This window comes from Caloenas nicobarica, chromosome 4, assembly GCF_036013445.1.
Source record: "Caloenas nicobarica isolate bCalNic1 chromosome 4, bCalNic1.hap1, whole genome shotgun sequence".
Lineage (NCBI taxonomy): Eukaryota > Metazoa > Chordata > Aves > Columbiformes > Columbidae > Caloenas > Caloenas nicobarica.
This window is the reverse complement of record NC_088248.1, coordinates 24,434,932-24,458,661: the sequence shown is the minus strand read 5'-3', so window position 1 is coordinate 24,458,661 and position 23,730 is coordinate 24,434,932. Positions and strand designations below refer to the sequence as shown.

The 23,730-nt window shown below is 40.9% G+C and overlaps 1 protein-coding gene across 1 annotated transcript; it reads left to right on the top strand.

Moving 5' to 3' along the window:
* Positions 1 to 3,222: 3,222 nt before the first annotated feature.
* On the top strand, positions 3,223 to 19,788 carry LOC135988213 (glycerol-3-phosphate acyltransferase 3-like). The gene is made up of 12 exons (XM_065633989.1): positions 3,223 to 3,378; positions 9,331 to 9,403; positions 10,961 to 11,231; positions 12,381 to 12,455; positions 13,101 to 13,190; positions 14,104 to 14,197; positions 14,463 to 14,578; positions 16,102 to 16,157; positions 16,495 to 16,580; positions 17,371 to 17,499; positions 18,599 to 18,678; positions 19,136 to 19,788. Exons 1-12 carry the CDS (start codon positions 3,223 to 3,225, stop codon positions 19,248 to 19,250), a joined length of 1,341 nt encoding a protein of 446 aa, XP_065490061.1. The 3' UTR covers positions 19,251 to 19,788.
* Positions 19,789 to 23,730: the final 3,942 nt, after the last annotated feature.

The following is a 23,730-nucleotide window of genomic DNA, read 5'->3' as shown; positions in this document are numbered from 1 at the left end:
CGCAATGGCGGCGGCGGCGGGAGCCCCCAGCGGCAGCCGGCGGCAGGGCAGGGCCCGGCCCGCCCGGGCGCCTCCCGGCCCGTGAGGGAGCGCAGGCCGGCGGGGCTTTCGCCTCCGCGGCGCCCGCTGCCATCCTCCCTCGCCCGGACTCATCCCGCTTACAGCCAGTGAGTTTTACTGCAAAAACAGCCCTTTCGCTTTGCCTTAAACTGTAATTCTTAAGTCTAAATTCCTGCTTATTTTTTACCCTTCGGTCGAGGCGATGCTGCGATTTGCGAGGGCTGTTCAGGGCCCCTGCGCCTCACAGGTGGGTTCTGGAGGAAAGGAGTGGATTTGGAGCAGCAAGGTCTTGTTCCTCTGAGCAGGGTGAGGCGTCCTGGCCTCAGTGATTGATGCCTGTCAGTCACCTGCCTGCAAGCTGCGGGCCTGACGTGGCTCCAGGCCAAACTTCAGGATCTGTGCTTCTGGAAGTGCCTCATTAATCGGTATTAAGAGCTTCAGTAAAGCATCAAAACAGCGTTTGAACCGAGCTGCCTGGCTCACATCACCCAGCCGGCAGGGTGTGTGGAGCCGGCTGTGTTTGTGCCTTTGCAGGAGGACGATTGTCATGCCAGCCCCCAATATGAAAAAGCATAGCGCTGGCTGAGCTCCTGTCTGTAAAGAGATTATGCCTTCTGGAACAGGACATGCAGCTCTGAGTATGTCTGGAGACTCACTGTGCTGTTGAGGATTGTGTCGAGACTCTTCTGAGTTGTTAAATTCTAATAAGGAAGTAATAAAATGACAATGCTAAACAATGATCCGACAGCAGTTAATTGTAGAATGCCACTCCTCCTCAGGGTATGGACTGAGTGTGGAGAATGTTTTGTCTTTTTTTCAATAGTCACATTTTACTTCTTTTTAATATTTCTAGTAACGTATTTTCTCACATTCCAGCAGGTGTTCCTGGCCATAATAGCCATAAGAAAACTCTAGAAAAAAAATTGAGGAAGGGCGAGGTAAAAGTGACACCATTCTTTGAAACATGTTCAGAGATCCAGTCTAAAGGCCTTTTTTTGTTATAGCTGGTAAAACTTTAATGGAAAAAGAGGTTTTCTTAATAGCTTTCATGTGTGAGTGCACATGTAAAAATTACTGAAGTGCAGAATACTGTGGTCAGCCCTGTTTGAAAAACTTTCTTACCCTGCAAAACCTAATCCTGGTACCCCTGAACGTGTTACGAGATGTAGGGAAATCAGCCTAGGTTTGCTTTCTTGACTTTGTCATTGACTTAAAGGACTTTTCTAAGTAGATCAGTCTGCTTTGCTGTCTTTGTAGCGTGGCAAAACTTGCATAGAAACACCAAGGAGTGCTGCAACTGGAGCCAGAGGAACAACTTCAGCAATAGTAACGTCTTCATGTGTCTAATGACAATGCTAGGGTGTACTTTTAGATGTAAGCAGCTTGTGGTGAGGCAGGCAAGAAATAGTGGGTAATGGTGTGCCTGGCAACAGCAGTGTAATGGGAGAGTGAGGGAACTGAGATTGCCATTGACAGAAACAGCAATGGGAAGGCAGAAACAAAAAACAAACCAGTGAGGTTTTGTAGAAGACAGAAGAGGCTCAGAAAGTTCAGCAAGGGGAGAGAAGGTAAGGCAAGTAATAATGAACAGGAGGTGCAAAAGTTAGATTGCTGAAGAAGATGTGAAGCAGCTACAAAGACCTGAGGGATGGCAAATCAGCAGCAAATCTGGAGAATACAAAAGCTACTTGACTCATCGTGTGGCACAAGAAGAATGCCATCGTATCACATGAGCTTGTAACATGTCAAGAGCCTATTTATTGGTGCCGGGGCGCTTGGTATAAACTGGAGGACTTAGTGGTGGTGCAGCCCACTCATATTTGTGCTTCTCTTATTGACTGGAGAGTATTTGGTGCACTTTGTACAGAGTGTCTTTGGGTTTGCTTTCTCTTCTGAGGAAGCCAGTTTGCATGTACGAAGGCTGCTCTGTAACATAAACTAAATAGTGGTACATGGGGACATTTTAAAAGAACAGCCCCAGCTTTAGTCAAACACGCTAATGTAAGCAAGTGCAAAGGAAAGATCTTTTGTGGACCGGCATGTCAGTATCTTGGAAGTCATGGCCCAAATGCTCATTCCACCAAGGTTAGTTAATTTATTCTGTGGTAAATTTGTAAATAAGCATCTGGTGGGCTCCTATTAGATTCTAGAGGTGCAGTTACTGACATCTTCTTCTGTGATGTATACAGAAAGGCACAAGACAGGCTGGTGTCAGGGACTGAACTGGGTCTTTCTTAAAAATACTGAATTAAATTATTGGCATTTGATAGGAGTAAAAGCCTGGTTATCTATTGTATTTAAATGCTGCAGTTGAATAAAAGCAAATGTAGGTGACTTGTTACTTCACCACAGTACATTTTGTAGCCTTGGAATACAGTTTGGCTAATTTCTTGTAAAACAGTGGAGGGAGAAGGTTTTATTGTATTGTTAATTCCTGCCTGCTGAAATTTGTGTCTCCATCTCACAGGTGTTATTGAAAAAAAGAAAAAAACCTGACTTGCACCTCAAGCTTCAGTTTGATTCCTTTGGTCAAATACCAAAAGGAGGCAGTCATTTCACCATGAAGTAGAAAGTCTGACCAAATAAGTTGCTAATTTGAGCAAATGTCAGTTGGGGAAGTGCTTCGTTTGTATTAAATGTTTTAGAAGAGAAGATTTTAGGCCATGGGTGTCAAACTCATTTTCACCGGGGGCCACATCAGCCTCACGGTTGCCTTCAAAGGGCCAAATGTAATTTTAGGACTGCACTCCTACATTTATATATCCCCTGTTTTAGTCAGTCTGCAAACCACGCCGCCTTGGTTCTGTGTTGTAATTTATTGGTGGGATGCCTTGTGAAAACTCGTTGACACATTGACAAGTTTCTTTATTGGCGGTATCTGATTACCTAACATATATTATTACTTGTCATGTTTTTCTTCTCCCCTATAACTGGTGAGTAAATGCCTATCAATTAAAAGGAAGTAGGTGGAGTTAGGGCAGGACAAAGTTTAAAAAGGACGTTATCATTGAGAGTATCTGTGGTGGCAGGCTTCTGAGGGCAACAGCCTTCTCCTAGAGATAGCTTTGGCTATTAGAATGTGTAGTTTTTATTTGCCTCTGTCTCTTGAAGATTGCAAACATTCTCAGAAAGGCAGTGGGTTGACATTTTGAAGAAGCAAGCATGGAAGAAAAAAGAGAGGGCTACAGCCTTGTAAAGGGCAAGATTTTGTCTATCTGGATGATTTTGTTTGTGGTGCTAGTTTTGTTGCCTTCGATATTTAGAGTGTCATTAGGGATTTCTCATCTCTATGTGAAAATTATAACAAAAGTGTTAGAGGTAAGTTGAGAATTGTGTTAAAAGGTATGTGTTTTACTCTAAGATATGTTTAATAAAAACCAAAAAATATGTACATTTGATATAGATGCCATAAAAGTTGACAGAAGGATTTCCTTTCACTTTGAGAGTCTTGGCTGCGTTGCTTGCAGCTTTAACTTACATGTCAATTCTTTTGAATGGTGTCTTTAATGATACTGAGTTATGTGCTCATTTATAGTCTGGTACCAGTTTGAGGTTTTCTTGAGTTAGAGGTTGCATGATACATTGCTTCTAGTTCAAGCTGGTTATAATACTTCATGATATACTTAAATCAAATATAAATAAGAAGATGTATTAGTTTATGGCAGTTGGTAAGTAACAAGAACATGTATTTTAGATGTATGTAAGTTTCAGTGGGTTTATTTGGATTATTGTAATTACATGTTATTAATGAATGCTGTTCTAGGTAAGAATATTGACTCTGTGTTTGCTCCTTCCACTTACAAATCTGGGGTATCCAGTAGTCACAAGTTCTGCTCTACAAGACTTGAGGAATGCATGCCACCTTCTAAAAGCATACTTCTAGAGATAAACAGGTCATGGCTAAGATCCTGATTCTGCTGATATCAGTACAAGTTTTCTAGGGCTTTTGATAAGGCAGAATTGTTTTTAATTTTTCAAGTCTGACTTTTCATGTACATCAGTGGCTAAAAGTAGGTGCTGTGAATTCATCGTATTGAACAGTGAAGCCTTTCAATTTTCCAGTAAATTAACTTAGTCTTTCCGGCAGAAACTTGCTTTTCATGAACATACTTTTCTACTTGTGGCAGAAAACTTATTACTAGTATTGTTACTGCTACTATTATGAAGCTGTTTGAGCTATCTATTTGTGCAGTAGAACATGTCTGTAACATTGTGATACAGTTAATATCATGTCCATCTTACCTTGCCAATTCTCTTTTATTTCCATCTTAATATAATTCTTCTGTCTTTTTTTTTTTTTTTAAACACTGATTAAGAGCTCTTTGGTAGTGACTGTCTTCAGCTATACAAACATTCTTTAGCATAGTGGATATGACTGCAGCCTTCAGGGCTTACTTGATTTTTCAGATACTGATGTCAACAGGAAATAAGTGCCTCCAGTGGGTGTATGTAATATTGGCTTTTAGATGTGGTACTTTTTTTAATCAGCCAATGGTATGCTAATTAAATTCTTATCAGTACTCTGAGTAAGAGGCTTATGGCACTTGTATGTGGAATTAATTTTGTCAGGCTCTCTCTTATCAAACGCAAACCGGAGGTCGTCTTTGGACAGCTTTGCTGCTGCAGTTGGCAGACATTAATTTTTTTTTTTTCTTTGCGCATACCAACTTTGAAAGGACATTTGATCCACCCCGAAGGTGCTTAATATAAGAAGGCACTTCTCTTTGGAAAAGCACATCAAATGTTTTTCTTTCCACAATTTTTGTAACAGGTTATGAGCGTGGTATTTTTGTATTCACAATGTGGAGGATTAATTTATCAAAAAAGGAGTAATTAGATTAGTTGTTACTTGATCAGATACAGCCTTTTGTGTCTAGTCACGTATTAGCACACTACTGACTATACTGCAGGAATGTCTATATTCTAGGAAGTACCAAACAACTGGTTGATGTTTCACCAAAAATCCAGAATTGAACACTATGATTTCGTTCTCCATTGTGTTGCATTTGATTTAGTCTGTTACATAGACCAGCGAAATTAATAGAAAACTTCTCACCTGAGAACACTTCATATTTGCTTCTTACAGCTTTAGATGAGTGTGCAAATTGAGAGTCAGAGGGGAAAACTTCTTTCATTTTCCTCCATGTTTTGTCAATTTGAGAAAAATAAGAGTAGAGATTGAAATCAAGGACTTTAAGGACTTTTAAAAGTTGTATTACCTGTAGCCCATACTGAATTTGCGAAGAGCTGTAGGTGTTTTAGGATAAAGCCCAAGTTTGCACATCCGTTGCTAAGCACTGAGTAGTGGTGGCAAATGACATCATTTTGATTTCCTTACTTCAGTGATGTATGTTAGCAGTATAAATGGTGACTGGAACACATGGGCAAGATGTAACCCATGTATGGAAGGACTTGAATTTGTACCCTTTGCTGCTTCTCCATTAAGGAATCTAGATACTTGTTTTTTTCAGAAACAAAACAAACCTTTTTACAAAAGCAAGATTCAAGGTTCGAAAATTTTGCGGGTTACCCTGTTTGTTTGTGGGTTTTTTGGTTTTGTAGTTGTTGGGTTTTGGGGGCGCTTTTTTTTTTTTGAGAGCAATGGATGGTATAATAGTAAAAGGTCTCCAAGACAGTAATTTCGCAATTGCGTAACTGTTAACCCATGATTACTATTATTACTGTTTATTTGACCTCAAAATATTTCTGGAAATGATAAAAAAGAATTTGTTTTGGTTTCTGATAAGATTATTCTTTCTCATATGCTTGTAAGCTTTTATTTGTGGAATAACATGTTTTCCCTAAGCTTTGTATTTGCTTGTCTGCAATGGCATTTGGTGGAAAGGATGGAATGAGGCCAGACAGAAAGGACTGTTGGATGAAAAGGTCGTAAGTGTTTCATCTTGGATGGTGATTTTAGCTTTCACTAAAAACCTACTGACCTTCTCTTTGTAATTACATGGGAAGACTTTACATTTAAGTAATTGCCTCAAGGCCAGTGTAATGAGTAATTAGAAAAAGCTTTTGTGAGAACATGGGAGAAGAGGTAGTAAAACATGCGAACAGAATGGAAGAGAGGCAAAACCAAATTATTACACAGTGTGGAAAAATGAGCTACTGAACAACATGCTGAGCTGTACTTAAAAGGAAAAAGGGAGGAAAAAAACCAGAAGAAGTGAGAGTTTAAAAAATCAACATTCTGTACTTTATAGCTTTTCATATTGTGTACTATGAAGACAATAATATAATGATGTTATTAGACACACTTATTTTTTTCAGAATGTAATTATAGGAAGCCTTAAATGAATGGGCTGTTGGAGTTAAGGTGTCAAGTCTTCAGTATTCCAGCTGGGATTGCTTCCTGGATGTTTGGATCGCTTGCTGGATGTTTGGACTGCTTGTGCGCTCATCACTTCAGAAATGGGAGGGAGGAAAGCACAGCACCTGAGCAGTCATTCAGTCAGCAAAGTTAAGAATGAAGTTGCTCCATTTAACACTTAAATTCTGTGTTAGTTGCAACATCAGTGGTTTCGTAAGGTACTTAAAACATCCTTTCATTACTGTTTTGCAACAAAGACCTGCACGACAGCTCTGTCTTAATACTGTGGCAAACAGAGGTTATCACAAAGCTGTATTTCATCTTTTAAAAACAAATTAAATATACGGATGCCATGAAGTGCAGAAGATCATAGAAACTACTCCGCTGGGTCAGTGTGGAGTTGGCTCACACTGATAGCCTGGCTTTGACAGGTGTGAACTCAATTACTTGATGAAAAGCTGAAGAGCTGTCAGGAATACTCTCCCAGTTACTTCTTCCTTCAGCCTCCCTTGCTGATTCATGAGTTAGGAGAGGTGGCTTTGTGTTCTGTGTCCCATGATGATTTTCATCCATGTTTTTATGTAAATACTCCCATTTCAGTTGATCTCTGGCAATATGTCCTGGACAATAACTGTGTTTTGTGGAATATGTTACCCTTTTCTTGCTCATACCCCCTGCCCAACACTTTCATATGATGCTCCGCAGTTCTTGTATTGGAAGAGAAAATGGATCACTGTTCCTTATGTACCTGCTCTGTGGCAGTCCAGACTTTGTAGGCTGCTGTCATAAGCCCTCAAACTAGCTCTTTTCCAAGCTAACAAGCCGTATGTAACTGGTCACCTGTTGAAAACTCTTCTCAGCTGCCTTTGTCCTCTGCCTCTGTATCCTTGGCTGACTAATTACAGGCTGCCACTTTTGTCCCACTGTTTCTTTGTGCTATAAGGCACTAGGTAATAGCCTGGCAGGACTTCATACTTTATTAGTCAACTTTAGAAATTTTTGTTTGGTTTTGACTGGTCTTGTTTATTTGAATTAGTTAACATATTTTTGGGTCACTTTGGTTAGTGTTTATCACCCTTTTTCCAGCTGGCAACCAAAACCAAGCCTCCTTGATGTATTCTGAACTGCTGAAGACAGTATAAGCAAGCTCATTTTTGGCAGCACTTGCCAACTGGCAGGTACCTGTTCATGTAGGACTGTGATGGACGAGATAAGGGAGGTAGACAAGAGACAGGAAAGCAGAGAGTAAGGCAAAGGGCTTTATTTGGCAAGCTAGGTGACTTCTATTTTATTTCCTCCCTCATGCCATACAGCTATCCTAAAGGATATTGAGGAAGGGGTGAGGACCAGCAGTACATCATAAAGAGGTTAAGTTTGCAATGTGTGTCTTTACTCTCTTTTGCAACATTCTTGTTCCGTGCCATATATTCTTTCATTTCTCAAGGCTGCTGTTTTCGTGACATCCCCTGGCTCCCTGCTTCTGCAGTGCTCCATGTATTGCAGAAGATTGAGACAGACAATGGACCAGTTTACCTTTCCTAGGGAATAATTGGAGAGTATAGGCAAGGTGAAAGTCTGTATTTTTTTTTCCATGGAGTTATAACAGATACTTTGCGTGGAGTTTAAAATACCACCTAACTGCCCATTCTGCTTTCTGGTTTTTTATTTTCTTTTAAGATGGCTGGTAAAAAAAGACAGCTAAGGGTAGGTAAAAAAAGTCAACTAAGAGTAGCTAAAATATCTTAATTATGCCGTGATAAAGTATCCCTTTTTGTTATTGACTTTAATTTCAATAGCTACAGAAGGAGCTGGTAGAGAGCACGCAAAACTTAAGGATGGCAAAAAGTTAGTTGACATTGTGGACACATGCAAATTATCAGGTTTGTGATGTGGTGAAGACCATTTGAGATCAAGCTTTGTGGTGACACAAATGGCTGTGCATGTCAGTAAGAGGGGAAGAGACTGTTTAGCAAGAGTTTATCCTGAAGCAGAAGGATGGATCCTTATCTGCTGTAGGTGGGAAGCCTTAATAACAGGGGAGGATATACACTGAGTGGGTTGTTGATTCCTTAATAATGAGTTGAGCCTACACACAAGCATATGTCCTTTGTTAGGGCAGATATCTCAACGTAAATGTGGGAAGATATATAATGGTACTGACGAAAGCTATTGTTTATATATCTATATAGGTATTATGAAAACATTGAAAAACATGAAAACTTACAAAATTAGGCATATCAGTATGTTTGCTTTTGCTAATGGAGTTTTATGCTGCTTTGCACAGGGAGGAGAAACGTGATTTAGCTCAAAAAGGTAAAGACAGGGTCAGGTGAAATGTTATTACCAAAACTACTACTTCAGAAATACTACAGATACTAAATGGTTGCTCCTCGGTCTTCTGTTAACAGAAAGTGCATGAATGTCCTGAGGCTGATATATTATCTTTTATTCTTTAAAATCTATTTTTAGATCTATTTTTCCAGCATGTCTGTGATGTCAGTGATAGTATTTTGCATCAGTATATTGCCTGAAACTAACTGGAGAAGAGAGAGTTTTGGACCCATGGACCTTCTAGGGTCTCTCAAGTAGCTCAGTAATTTGTGTGGTGTTTTTTTGTGGTGTTTTTTGGTTTTTTTTTTCTTCCTTTGTTTAAAAAGCAAACAAACAAAACAAACCAACAGAAAGCCCCAGGTTAAAAAAAAAAAAACCTGCCTATGTCCTAAAAAGAAGTTTGGGCCAAACAATTTTTCCTGACAATGGCAAAAAGTAACCATTGTAAAAAATGAAACGGGAGGTATGCAAGACAGCCATCAGGGTGAATTTGAAAAACTAAAATCTAAGACCTGGCTTCATTAAAAGAGGCTCAGACAATTCACCAAAGCTAACTACAGAATGCCTGGAAATTACAAAATGAAAACCATCAACATCTGCTTTTTTTGTTTTGGGAATAGTGGGCCACCCTGCAGATTGAAGAGGGAGTGAAAAAGCGGAAGGCAATGGCACTTGAAAATTTAATCTCCACTGGTAAGATCTGTGAATGAAGGTGACGTAGCACTATTCCTCTTGTAAAAGGGCAACTATTCTAATAACTTATCCAGAAGAAGAGTTAACAGAAACATAAATTTTATCTGTCGTTAAGTAAGAAAACTGGAATTGCCAAAATGGAGTTTGACGGGCAAATAACTGCCGAAGTTACAAACCTACAAAAAAGACTTTATGTTATCAGCAAGATAAGCTGTGAGTGACTGAGTCTTCTGAATAAATGGTGTTAGAGACTACTGGGGTTAGAGAAAGACATTGTTGATAAGCAGTTGGGAAGCTGTTGTCCTTTTCAGGAGTGTTTTGTATTTTCTGATTCCAGCAGTTCTCTCTCTTTAAAAGACTGGGAGGAATGAGTATTCTGTGCCCCTGACATGGTTCTGTGTGGATTCTCTCTTGCTTCTTGTAATTCTCAGCATGCAAAAAGACGTGGTCTCTCAAGTAAAGGCAATACACCATCCCATGGATCACAGCTACAATTTTCACTGTTCTCTAGGCATGGGGATAAAAGCTGAGAGAGTAATTTTTTTTTCTTCTCAACTATTTTTCCTTTTGTTTTTGAGCAAAGAATTCTCATAATAATCCTTTTACTTGTAGTGCCATTTTTAGTCATTAGTCATGTAGACTGCTTTGTTTGTCAGCTAATGACTTGCAGGTCTGAGGATTTCCTTGGACATTTGAGGCTTGACAGAAGTGCAGCTGGAGAAAAGTTTTGTGAATCTGACCAGGTGCTAGTATGCTGATTAAGATAAATTCAATATGCATTATTCAAAATACATTTAATGTTGTCCATTACCCCCTGACAAAAAAAACCCAAAGTGTTAGCTGGTATACCATGTTAGTCACTGTAACCGGCCAGGCAACAATCTGGTCTCAGAGTGACCTCAGCAAACATAACTCAGACTTATTGTGTGGCCATTGTATGAGGTGTAATTTTATAGATACGGAGCATGAATGTGTTGTCATTCTTCCTGCTCAATGCCTCTGTGTTACACTGTGTATATCTTGGGGTAAAAAATCTAGACACTTCGGTGTTTATTGGTAGTGAAGTGACTCTTAAAGGAAAAGAGTTGGGGGAAGAGAGAAGGCTCTGAGGAAAAACTACCAGAAGAAGGTGTTTGTTACAGCTGGGAAAATATTGTGGAAAAAGTAAAACTAATCAAGGGCAGCAAGAAGAGCAATGGTACAAACAGTGGCTGAGTTGGAGTCATGGCATGAGGAGGGGTCTGCAATCTTGGCAGTGCACTGTTGGTGTTTCTATATGTGTGTAAATACATTGTTTAGTAGATTATAATGAAGCAGGTGTTACACTCAAGCTTTTATTTGCAGCTCTCTGTGAATACTTAGTGGTGTTATATCGCATAGGATTAGAGAAGTAACTTGTGGAATTAAATGCCAGTACATAAATGAATTATAAAAATGCAATTATGGTGCTTGGAGGAGGAGGAGAACTATTTCTAAAAAGCATGTGTACTTTACTCTTTTTGGAATCTGTATTGTCCATTCTACTGTGTGGAAGGAAGACTCATTTTCTTCATGCAGGGATCATCCAGAGAGAGGAAACCTCCATGGAAAAGGAGTTTGCTGGCCACCGCCGAGGATACTTCAACCTTGCTGACGTGATGTACTTCTCCAAGAAGGGGTGCGAGGCAGTTGCAGAAGATGAAGTCACCCGACGATTCTACTCGGAGGAGCTGGTGTCCTGGAATCTACTCAGCAGAACCAACGCCAACTTGCACAATGTCAGCTGGCAACTGACCGTTGTGTGGGTCTTTGGGATCCTAATTCGGTATTGTCTCCTGTTGCCTTTTCGGTGAGCCAGATGTAATTTGCTGGGATCAGTTTTTCATGTTACTTTTTACAAAAGCTGTGCAATAATATGCTATTGACTAGCGCAGAAAGGAGAACCTGGCATGACTTTTTTCCAATATGTCATTTAAATTCAAATATCCTTAAAAGAAAAAAAGTGCTAAAGAGGTACATTTCTCATGTTCCATGTGTTTTATTAGTATGCAATGTCTTAATTTGGTTTTAAAATCCAGCAAAACTTCATAGAAATCATCTGGAGACCTTTCTGTTATGGAGAGTAACAACTGTTTCAACTGAAAGGATCAGGCTCTGCCTGTCTGAATAAGAGAGAGGGAGACTTGGAATTTGAAGCAAAGCCAATGTTCTGGGAGCACAGGGCTAAATGGAAAATGAAGAGACATCCACATAGGACATTTTTGGTTTTCAGGCTTTTTGAATATTCTTTTAAGCAAAACCAGCTTTTATCACATTGACCAGTTACAAATATTCGCGTTGTCTTGTCAAGAGCAGGAGCTTTTAAAACCTCTTATTCCTTTGATGGAAAGACAGTATATTCAAAATACAGCGGTAGTGCATAGAAGGATTTAATACCAGTCCATCATATAGCAGAGCACATAAGCCTGTGTGTAAACTTAGACATGAAGCTTAGGACGACAACATGTATGTAGAAGTGGCTTCAGTATGGTTTTTGCTCAGGAATTAGTAACCAATGGCATTTAATTTTCATTATTATATAGTAGCTCACTGGTTGGAGTAGAAATATGCACTGAAATCTCTGGATAAGTTTTTAAAAATGAAATGATTTGTCCATTTTTGTACTTAAAAATGTCACCTGCATTAAAGAATATGAGCCATTACTCACCGTCCTCTGAACACGATAGCTTCTCTACTAATTGATCACTTCCGATCAGGATGTGATGCTTTTTGGAAGGCAGGGTTCAGGCAGTACAAGGCTTTGTGTTCAGTGTAATATTAGTTGAGTGAAAAATCTGTGCTCATGTTATCCTGTTGGCCTTAACTAGTTTGTATTGCCAGTTAGATGCTATTGGTGGTGGAGGGAAGCATAATGAAATGGATCAAAAGGTTAAGTAAAATATTTTCTTGCTTGTTTTTCCAGTTTTGCTTCTTAGCATTTAATTATTTTACTTTGCAGTGTCTGCTTGGCTGTTTTCAGCATCCTCTTGCTGGTCTTGGCCACTACAGTAGTAAGACAGTTTCCAAATGGCAGGTGGGTGTTTGCTGAGGGATGTTGCAGTTTCTTTTTTTCATTTCTTTAGGGATTTGCATTAGGATGTTGAGTCCTGAGGCTTCATGTGGACTATTGTGGGGTGATTTTTCTCTACTGTAAAGTCATAAAGCACTATGAGAGAGAGTATGGCAATGGCATCTGAAAGCAGACATGCAGTATAAGCCAGATAGATACTGCTGGAAGTGCATCTTACGGTGGAAAATAAAGAGGATGCTCTACTTGAGTCAGAATAGTGCACGTAAATAATCTATCATGAGTAATTCCATATTAATACAGTGAGCTAGTTATGTCCTGTCAGTGCAAAAAAAAAATCAAATGTGATTCACTAGCTAAATATTTTTATATTTAATGAATACTAATGAATGAGTCAATAGCCGTTCCTTCCAGAGAATATCTGTAAAACAAAACCGTGACTATTATCTTCTCTGCTTTGAATATGGTGGGTTTAGAATAGATTACAGTAGAAGAATGAACCAAAGAATATCTTTAATACCCAATAAACTCCTCCTGCATAGCATTGTTTGGGAGTTTACATAATGGGAGTAAGTTGGAGAGTTTACATTATGTTGTCTTACGAGTGAGTACACAGGACTGGAAATGTACGTGTGGCTTAATTTCTTTTAGAGTTAAATGCTGGCTGAGCAACCAGGTTCAGATGACGTGTGCTGCATTAGGTGTTCGATGTCTGAGCGGTCTGGTGCATTTCCACAACAGGTGAGCGGTACCGTTGGTTGGGTATTTATTTCTTGCAGTACTCAATGTCTCCAGTTTCCAAGTGGGATTCTTATTCCATTACTGCACAGGTACTATGATGGTGCAGTTTGATCCAAGAAGCTGTTTAGATTGTCTAGAATCTGTCAAGATGTTTGCGTGCCCTACTGTGTTTTCTATTGTGTATTGGCAGGGTGTGCGAAAGTGGAGTAATACTGTATTATTGATTAAATGTGCACTTAGACATTTTTCTCAATGTGTACCACTAACTCATTATAATCACATGCAAGAACATTGCCACAAACTATTCAGTTGTTCTATTAGCCAATTTGTTTGGTAACTAGTTCTTCATGCTGTTTCCTAAAGTAAGTTTTGGATGATATTTCAAGAAGTTCTTCTAATATCTTGCTTGCTTAGTGGTAGATACTTGTCATGGAGGCCTCTGAAATATGTTTTTGCTTGTGCTTTATGAAACAATGAAAATCATGTTCTAGTATCTTTCATTTTAGAGTGTTAGTGTCCAGGCTGTATTCAATATATGCCTCTGTGAATCGTAATGTAGGCGGCTAAAATGCCGACTCCAATGAAGTCACATATTCTCTGCTGAAAGGATACTGGTTTTGGTGAAATGCCAAAACTACTAAAATATGAAGGGACTCTTGAAAATGTGAGGGAAGATGACTTATCTGCTGTAATGTACTGTCAGAAGTTTCAACATATCTCATAGTGATATTAGTATTTTAAAATGTTTTGTTCTTCCTCTTCCTGTGGATCTGCAGATAAGCTGTGTGCCTGAAAGGCTTTTGTCACTGAGAGTCTCAATTGTGGGTCTATGCTCACTGGATAGGTCACCTGATGGGGCCTTGTAGGCTGGAGCATAAACATCAAGTAATTACTTCTATGGTTGTCATTGCAGGGAAAACAGACCGCAGGGAGGAGGCATCTGTGTAGCCAACCACACGTCTCCGTTAGATGTTCTAATCCTGACCAGTGATGGATGCTATTCCTGGGTATGAACAAGAGAGTCGGTAAATATTGGTAATGTTGAGATGTCTGTAGATGTAGTGTTGGATAAGAGGATAAAATTACTGGTAGAGAGCGCGGGACTTGATGGAATTCAAACTCGCATTCATGACTGCAAAACATGACTGTGCACAGTTATTACTGAGAGGGTTGGTATAATTAATGAATGAGCTTAGAAACTAAAGCATCTGTATTCAGAATTTTATCGTCTGTGTGTATTTGCATAGTAACCAATGTATTTTGGGCTTGCAGGTTAGCCAGGCACATGGAGGGCTTCTGGGACTTATTTTAAGATCTTGCATGCAAACCACTCAGCATGTTTTGTTTGAACGCTCAGAAATGAAAGACCGTCATCTGGTGAGGAAAAAGTAAGGTAGTGAGGTGTTTGCTTAATTGTTGTGTGAGGTCCAAGTATGAGTTGAGACTCTTCTCACCCTGCATATCTTTTTGGTGGGCAGCTGTAGATTGTCATCACTGTAAGGGTTGGAACTGCTCCATCAATGAAGGTGCAGGGTGTAGCAATCACCTTCTGAACTGTTGATTGTTAGCACTGTAACATCTGGGAATTTCCACATTAACACAATTGCCCTGTCTGCCACAGGCAGAAACCTGCTTGTTCATTTTTGAGGCTGATAATTCAGGATGTTAGGACAGATTGGAGTTCTGTCAGCACATCTGCTTCCTATATCATGCCTTACCCTGGTATGTTTTTCATCAGCCCTGAGCACCAGGAGGCTGGTTATATCTGTTGTGAGTATGGGATAAAGGTAGGCTGATCATAGCAAATCTTAACCTTAGGCTTATGTGTTTGCTTGTGTAGGTGTTCAGATTGAGTTGTGACTGGCTCTCTCAAATAGAAACATCCTCAACTCTCATCAGACTTACATGTAGAAGTTTGCAGAAGGAATTAAGCAAGTTCAGGGTGGGGAAGGGGTGGAATATGAGGTAGGTATCATGTAGCTGCTCTAGCAACAGGTGGAAGAGCATCCTAGAGCAGTGTCGTAATATGTTTGCTTAATGCCTATACTGCTCTCTAGGCCTGCAGTATGGATTGCTGGCAGAGGCAGCAGGTTGGACTTCAAGGATGTGAGCAGGATTGTCTCAGTGTGGCAGTTCTCATGTTCTCAGGTGTTTGCACAGACTGTTGTTAGTCATCCTAAATCTTCATGAAATAGAGTGCAACACAGCTAACATTAACGAAGTGTCTATGACAGTTTGTCCTTAGGAAAACTGAGACGGTCCCCCTGTGCTGGATCTTTCTCTTCTTTTTTTTGGTATCTGATGTTATGTTCTTGTTCTTTAATGCAGACTGGAGAGGAACTGCATGGTTTTGAGTCATAGGAAAGATGGGTATCTCAGAAAACAACAGATTTTGTGTGTCAGTAATCTCTTTATTGGTAATATGTTTCTTTTTAAGTGATGAAGAATATGTAGTAAAATAGCGGCCTATCTCTTAACTGTATGTGGAGAATCATTAGATACTTATACGAAACTGGTGTTATGAATCTGGAAGACATGAAAACTTGGTATCTGGAATGTACTTCAGTCAAAAGAAAAGTTCGACTGTGTTTGTAGCTGGAACCTGTCAAAGATAAACAGGAAGTGATCTTTACATGCCTCAAGTACCACTGTTCTCTGGCTTTGTGTTAATTGGGTTAAAAAGGTGAAATAAAACTGCACATAGTTTTGTAGAAAACCTACTCTTGTGATTAACAGGAGAAAACCGCCAAGATAAAGACATGAAACTAGTACACATCCTGACTCAGGCTACCGACTGGCAAGGGCTTTTCTTGTCCTATGTAAGAGATAACGGGTGTTTAGATTCCTGGCCAAATATGAAAGTCCTCTACGAAAATGAAGTATATACTGAAATTTTGTTGTCTCTCCACAGAATTAGAGAACAGGTTGCAGATAAGGCCAAATTACCTATTTTAATTTTTCCAGAAGGTAGGAAACAAATACATTGATTTGATTGCTTTGCTCACTTCTTGCCACTAAGTCTAGTTTATTATACCCAGTCTTTACAAGTGAGGTGTTTGCTTTTAATCTGTACAATTGATTAGCTCTTGTGAGATATTGAATGTCAGATTTTAATATTTTAATACAGTTTTATGACAGTCCATTTGCTTTAGTGTGTAGCATAATGGAACTGAGAACGGGCTCTGGGGTTATGTTTCAGAACTGAAGCTTACTTTCTCCTTTAGCAACTTAAGTCTCTGTAAAACAGTTTAGGATTCATCTGCTGATAATTTTCTTTTTCTTACTCTGTTTTAATCCTGGCTAGGTACCTGCATAAATAACACATCAGTAATGATGTTTAAGAAGGGAAGCTTTGAGGTAGGAGGGACCATCCATCCAGTAGCGATCAAGGTAATGTACCTGCAGTTTCCCAAACATGGAAGGATTATTGGCAGAAGCTTGTCAAGTCAGAGAAGCTGTAAACATATAAACTTTAAGAAGGGGTTTGTTCTGTGTGAATAAGGCACCAAATAAGCCCTGAGAAAAATGGAATCTTTTCACAGTGTGCAATGTATTTTGGCTCAGTGCAGTATGGGAAATATTTCACTGGGTGTCTTTACAACTGTTTACGAGCAACCTGAAAAGAACAGTTGCAACTTGCTATGCTGTACGTTCAGTTCTGCCTGCTCCTTCTGTCCTAGTGCTCCTGGCTTTTGCATGCTCTGGGAAAAAAAGGCACTTTACTTGGCACTTCCAAGGCTTTCTGTGTAGCTTTAGCCAAGTCACCCTACCTCTAGATACATTAGTTACTTCTACCAGAATGATAATGCTGCCTAATCTTATGGAAATTGTTAAAGGTGCTGTGAGTATTATCAAGGAAACCTTTGTAGTCAGCATATCTATAGATGACAAGTCTTTATGGTTTTATAGTAGATCTATCTGGTTATAATTGAGATGTGTTTCAGTGGGTCTCTTATAGTTTGAGGTCTTGCATTGCCTTGTTAACTGTTAGAAACTTGTGATAAATATAGAAATGTGGAGCTTTACCCTGAATTTACTGCTGCTTTTAGGGGAGATGTGATTAGATTTTCTCCTGATTTCACAAATTAAGCTATGACTGCATGGCCAAAAAAGAGCAGCTTATGTGGTTTAAACTAACATAGCAGATCATGCCCTTTTGCTTATTCTTCTTGTCTTCCAGTATGACCCCCGCTTTGGAGATGCGTTCTGGAACAGCGCAAAGCATTCCATTATGACCTTTGTTTTTAATGTGATGACCAGCTGGGCTATTGTCTGCAATGTGTGGTACCTGCCACCGATGGTCAAAGAGGTACTTAGGCTTTCATATGTTTTGAAAATGCTCATAAAATGTTGTCTGGGAGGAAGTCTGCATTACTAGGCATGGTAATTTGGCATCATGTTTGTGAATTTTTATTGACAACTTAATGGATGAAGGCCAGAAAGCAACATTGTAGTCTTAAGTGAGCATGGATTTCTGCAGGTTAGTTATTTTCAGTTAAAAATTACTCTTACAGAGATTCAGACATTTCTGCATCATGCTCCCTATTGTTCCCAAACAGCTTCTTTACTTCCGTGCAGCTGCCTTACTTCCTTCTGCTCCCATAGACTAGAAGAGATGTTAAAATGTGGTTTTATGCTGCAGGAGTCCTGCCCCCCAGCCTGGCACAGACCTCCCTTTTTCACTCCAGAACTGATATACAGATTTAGTCCTTCATACTGGGGTACTTCTGCCTTCTGTGTCCCCCCCTACCTCCATCTGCACAACTTTGTGTCACCTCCTTGCTTCTTGGCCATGCAGCATATCTGGCTAATCCTTTGCCCAGTGGCTTTACCCCACAACTTGGCACAGCCTCTCAGCCCATTGCCCCTGGATACTGACCCGATGCTGAAAGAGTGGCCAAGGCCTTTGCACCAGCAATGCCCCAGTTTGGTACTGCCTACCCTGGTCTTGGCAGGGAAGCTGCTGTAAAACACATGTCGTCAGTCCTCTGCAGTTTGGGCAAACAGAGTCCTGTGGACCTGCACTGATTCTGAAAGCACCAGGCCCCAACTGTGTTCAAGGCACCCCATCTTCTCCAAGGTGATCCTGTCAGTGTGTTCCCAGCTTCAGACCTTACTGGAGTACTGGGAGCAGATGCATCCTGTGCTCTGACAGACCTGTCACCTCACTCTGTTGTTTGAGACAGCCCCAGAAACTACAGAGCCTTCCACTTTGTTCTTTTTGGCACTGAATAGTGGCAAACCAGGCGGTGTTCCTTGGGACCAGCTGGAGCTGCCCTGCAGGTCACATTTGGGTTGTGGGCCTGGCATAAATCAAAATTCTTGCTCTCTGACCAGAAGTGACTCCTAAAGTGAGACACGGAGAAAATGTTCAAGTTGCAAAACAAATCATTAATTTCTTTTTTCAGGAGGGAGAAGATGCTGTTCACTTTGCCAACAGAGTCAAGGCTGTCATTGCTGCTCGGGGAGGAATGTCAGTGCTTCCTTGGTAAGAAGCAACACCTTTGAGGTGGGGTTTAAAGCATATTTATGTGTTCTGTATTCTGAAACAGTAGTCTGGATTCTTTTAAAACCTCTTCCAGATAAGCTTTGCTTGGGCTGCAGTCCATCACCCTTACTGACTGAGAAAATATTACTTTATTCCTTGAATAGCTTCACTAGAATAAATAGACTAATATATTACAAAAAGAGAAATGGAGCTGACAGGTGGATCTAGCCAGCAGGTAATATTTGGTGAAAATAAATTATTTGCCTGTTCAGTGCTGGATTAAAGGAGAGGCATTGTTTGTGTTGTGTGGTAAGTCCTGGGAGTACAGATCGTTTAGCATTGTATTGCAAAAGCCAGCATTTAGGGTGAAAGCTGCTTTGACTGTGTAGTCAAAATCTTTTAACATTTTTCTGCCTTTACAGTGAGCTCAAGACTGTTTCTTTTCTATATCTTTCAGGGATGGGGGACTGAAAAGGAAAAAGATCGAAGAGTCTTTCAAGGAAGAGCAACAGAAAAAATATTGCCAGATAGTAACAGAAAATGGATCTATAGGAAAGGGAAGTGTTTGTTAAATGGTATTTACTTTATCTCATTTTTCTGTGCTTATCTCCACCAGAAAATGGGCTATTTTTTATATTAAAACTGACATATTTTCCTGCTGTCCCTGTAAGATATTTTCCATGTGATGACACAGCAGGGAAGCCATAAAGAGATAGTATTTTGTTTTAAATAAGGGTGTCATTTTATAAACAGATTTACAATATACTAGTAAAATTCTCTCCAACGTTGAGTGAGAAGAATCTGCAATAAAATTACTTAGGTTCATTAAACCACTGTATGGGAATGTAGTGGAAGATTTGGCAAGGAGGTTAGTTAAATGTAATACGCTCAAGTGACTTGCAGCTGTCTGTAGAAAAAGCACATACATCACACTAATTGTTTTACTGACCTTGTGTGCTTGATGAGTAGAACTTCTGTGTTAGATAACATAGGCCTGCGAGAAACTCTAGGCACCTTATCACTATGTCTGAGATTCCTGCTTTGTTGTGAGAAAGAGCGGGAGGTTGCGCCTGCCTGAAGCCTTGAAATACAGGCGAGCTCAGCAGGCCCAGTGATTTTCCAGCAGGGCTGAACTTACCAGCACCTGCGTCCCTGCTTGTGTCACCTCTGCCTGGGAGCTCAGGTGTGACTTCGGAGATCCCCCAGTAGAGAGGTAGCTAAAATAAAACTTGCTCTTTGCAATGCATTCGTGGCCTCTGGCTCTTCTTGCGATGTGCCTGCGTATGTGTACACAACCACAGTTTTAAAAAAATCTTTTAAGTTACCCTGAAGATTTAAATGTTAACTTCTTAATAAAACAGCTCCATACTTTTAGCCTCTATCAATGGCTTAGAGTAGCAGTTTTCTTGTGAGCCACAGGCGCTGTGCTGCTGTAAAACAGACCTCCTGATGCCAGAAGACATTGAGCCATTCACCAAAACACATTTTTGCATTGCAAGTTGGAGATGAAGTGTTGGATGTCAGAGGGAAAGGGGTAGTCGATGACTTTCATCCCTCTGTGTCACAAGACCAGGGATGGCCAAGCAGCAAGTTTTCCAGGGTCCCACTGACAAACAGCAGGATAGCGGCCAGGGCAGCATGTCCCTGACGTGGTTGTGTGACGCTGGGATAAATTAGTCACAGCCAAAGACAATGTCATAGAAAAATACATAGTAATTTTAATTCATATTGTGACTTCCAATTTTGCTCTATTCCTTTCTATGTCTATTTGTATGCATTACACAAATTAAAGAAAACCGATGTAATGACATCTGTTTTCTTCTGTTGTAATTATTTCTGGATCAGCACCTGCTTGTGTTACCACTTTATGTCAAGGCTACTGATTTGCTCTCTGACAAACCCACAATCCAGAAATACAGTGAGTGCATTTAGGGAATCTGAGATGAAAGTATTCCCATCACCTATAGTATTTCTTTGTATAAAATATTTGCTCTCCTGTTAAGTAGCTCCTGCATGGAAGAATCTAGCTTCTTTAATGATCTGAATGTCACTCATGAAGCACACACAAACAGGTATTATAATATTTTGATCAAGTTGTGTTAAGATAAATGAGGTGGTAAGGACAGTTAATAAGGTTTGAGTGACAGCAGCTTATTGACTGTTGTCTCAACAGAGATTGAGGACCTGTTGCAGTGAGCACAGATACACCCTGGGGCACTCCCGGGGTCACCCTGAGACCGCCCCCCCCCGCCCAGTGTCATCCCAGGGTCACCCCAAGACCCTCTTGGTGTCACCCTTGGGGCACTCCCAGTGTCACCCGGAGACCCCCCTGGTGTCACCCTGGTGTAACGCCGAGACCCTGCCCCCCCCGGTGTCATCCCAGCATCACCCCAAGACCCTCCCAGTGCCACCCTGAGGCACAGCCAGGATACCCCAAGAATCCTCCCACCCCAGGACCCACCCTGGCCAATAGGGAATTTGGGTACATGATATCTGGTGTGGGTTTATACAATGAATTTGACTCCACCATTTACCTGAAGCGTTATATATATTCATCAACTCCTCAGGACAAGGAGATATTGATAATATAACCTGAGCGCCCCTTAAAGGGGTCATTGGATTACTCGGGTACCATCTATTACATGTTTCATTCCAAAGGCTGGTCCAGTTTTTGGGAGGAACTTGATGGAATGCCTCTTAATTCACCCTCCAGGCTCCATCAAAAGCATACTGTTTTTCAAATGGAGCTTTCACTCTGCCCCAAGTGCAACTGGTGGTACAGTTTTCAACAACTGTACGCAATTTACTCTCCAGCAACTTGGAGAAGTTAATCTTAACTATGGAAAAGCCAATACCTTCTCCTGAAGACTTGGGAATAGGGACACAGACTCCCTGATTGGTGTGATTCCAGGCACACACAAACCCTTGAATCGGTTCCCAGGTAAGGCTGGGGGACTCACTTCCTCTTGTGTCATTGAGGATGGCGAAGGTGGGGAAGAGGATTTTCCAAAATGTCGTATTTTACAAAATGACAACAACGCTTTGTCAATAATTACTAGGTCTGTAAAGGCTTCCACGACAACCTGCAAATACATAGAACGGAACAGGTTTAAAAGGATGGTACAATTCATCCAGTATTGATTTGATGGTCCTTTCTGAAAGCGTCCATGACTGTCCAGGCATGGAGGTTAAGTGGAGTTTTCAGGGTTAAAGGTACTTCTCCTACTGTTAGTAAGTTTACCAGAACAGGTTATTCTGAGCATTGGTGTGGCTGTACCAGGTTATTTGCTTCCATCTTCCCTAGGAGCAGGGAGGGGGCTTTGGGAAAGAATGTGGTGATCCTGGGACATCCATTGATCCCCCTGCAACTGTTCACTTTCCTACAGCCTCAGAAAGTCTTGCAGGCCATCCAGAATTGTAGGGGCTAAGGGCACGTTTTAATAATCCATTTGTTTTTTCCACTATTCCGTTAGCTTGAAGATAGTAGGGCGTATGAAACATCTATTGTATTCCTTCACCTTTTGCCCATTCCTGAACCACCCTGGCAGTAAAGTGGGTGCCATTATCTGATTGGATTGACTGGGGTTTAGGTAGATAACTAAACCATAGTTTCAGTCCTTTTACTGCGTTGTCCCCAGTCGCTTTTGCAAGGGACACAGCCTGGGTAAGTCCCAATACCACTTTCACCCCGACAAGGACATACTGCTTCCCGTCTGGCTTCTTAAAGGGTCCTATGTAATCACCTTGCCAAGTTTCTCAGAGACCCTTTCCGTCCCACAAGTGGAGAGGGGGCTCTTGCAAGGGATGACTCTAATTGGGTACGGCATTGATTGCAAGCAGAAATGACCATGTTACACAGTTCCCGGGTTACAGGCCAGCCCCTACCACCAGCTTCCTTAAAAAGGTCTTTAACCCCCAAATGACCATGTTTCACATGTAGCCATTTTAACAGATGCTCCCATTTTTCTTCAGCTTCTGCTGCTGCTGTAGCTGAATGGGTTAGTGAATCCATTTGATTATTCCGAATGTGGGTTGGGTGGTCTCCCTTTTGGTGGGCAGCCAGCCATCCCACCAAGAAGGTCCCCTGTTTAGCAACATTTAGGATTTCTTCCCACTTATCTCTTTGCCACACAGGTACTTGATTAACTTCCCACTGATTTTGTTCCCAGAAAGGGAGCTGCTCAGTGCAGCCTTTAAACACAGAGTATGAATCTGTATAAATAAATATTGGTTCTTTGTTCTCAGCCTCTCTTTTTATTACTCCAAACCGCCATCAGTTCCCCAACGTGAGCACTCCCCTCCCCCTCCATAATAATCGGTTCACCTGAATCAACATGTAAGGCCACTGCCCAGTATTTCCGTACCTTTCCTTCTCTTTTTGAGGATGCATCAGTAAACCACACATTCTTTAAGTGAGGTTCAAATGGAGGAGCTGGTTTTATTAGGAAAGAGGGAATCTCCTGGTTGGATTGGTTATCAGGTGACTCCTGTATCTGAAGTATCTTAGGAGCTCCTTCTTCTGTTTTACCTGCATGACAATAATAGTCCAGTCGTGCATACCATTTGCTGTCTGGTTGTGCGACCCCTGCAGGAGGTGGGGCCCCAGCCAATATTGGCTTTAGGACCTTAAAAGGCCTTCTCAAAATAATTGTTTCTTGCCTTATGACCTTTTCAGCCTCTTGTAGGGCTAGATTGACTGTAAAAAGGCCTTTTCCCCAAATCGAATATTGCTTTTCTGCATCCTTAAAGCTTGGTGAGAAGAAACTGATAGGTCGGGTTGGGCCTGCAGGTCCACGTTGCCATGTATGTGTTGACAGCCCATGAATGGCAAAATCCCATTCGACATGGAGGGGATCTGTTGGGCGTGTTGGCCCTAAGGCCTGACATACCTCAGCCTCAAAAATCAGTAGTTTCAAGGCCTCCTCATGGACAGTGGCCCAATCCTAAGAGGCCATTCTCTGTGTTAGATCATGTAGCAGTTGGGCTATGATGGAAAAATCTGGGATGTGCTTTCTCCAGAACACCAGCAGGCCTAAGGCATGTTGGAGTTCC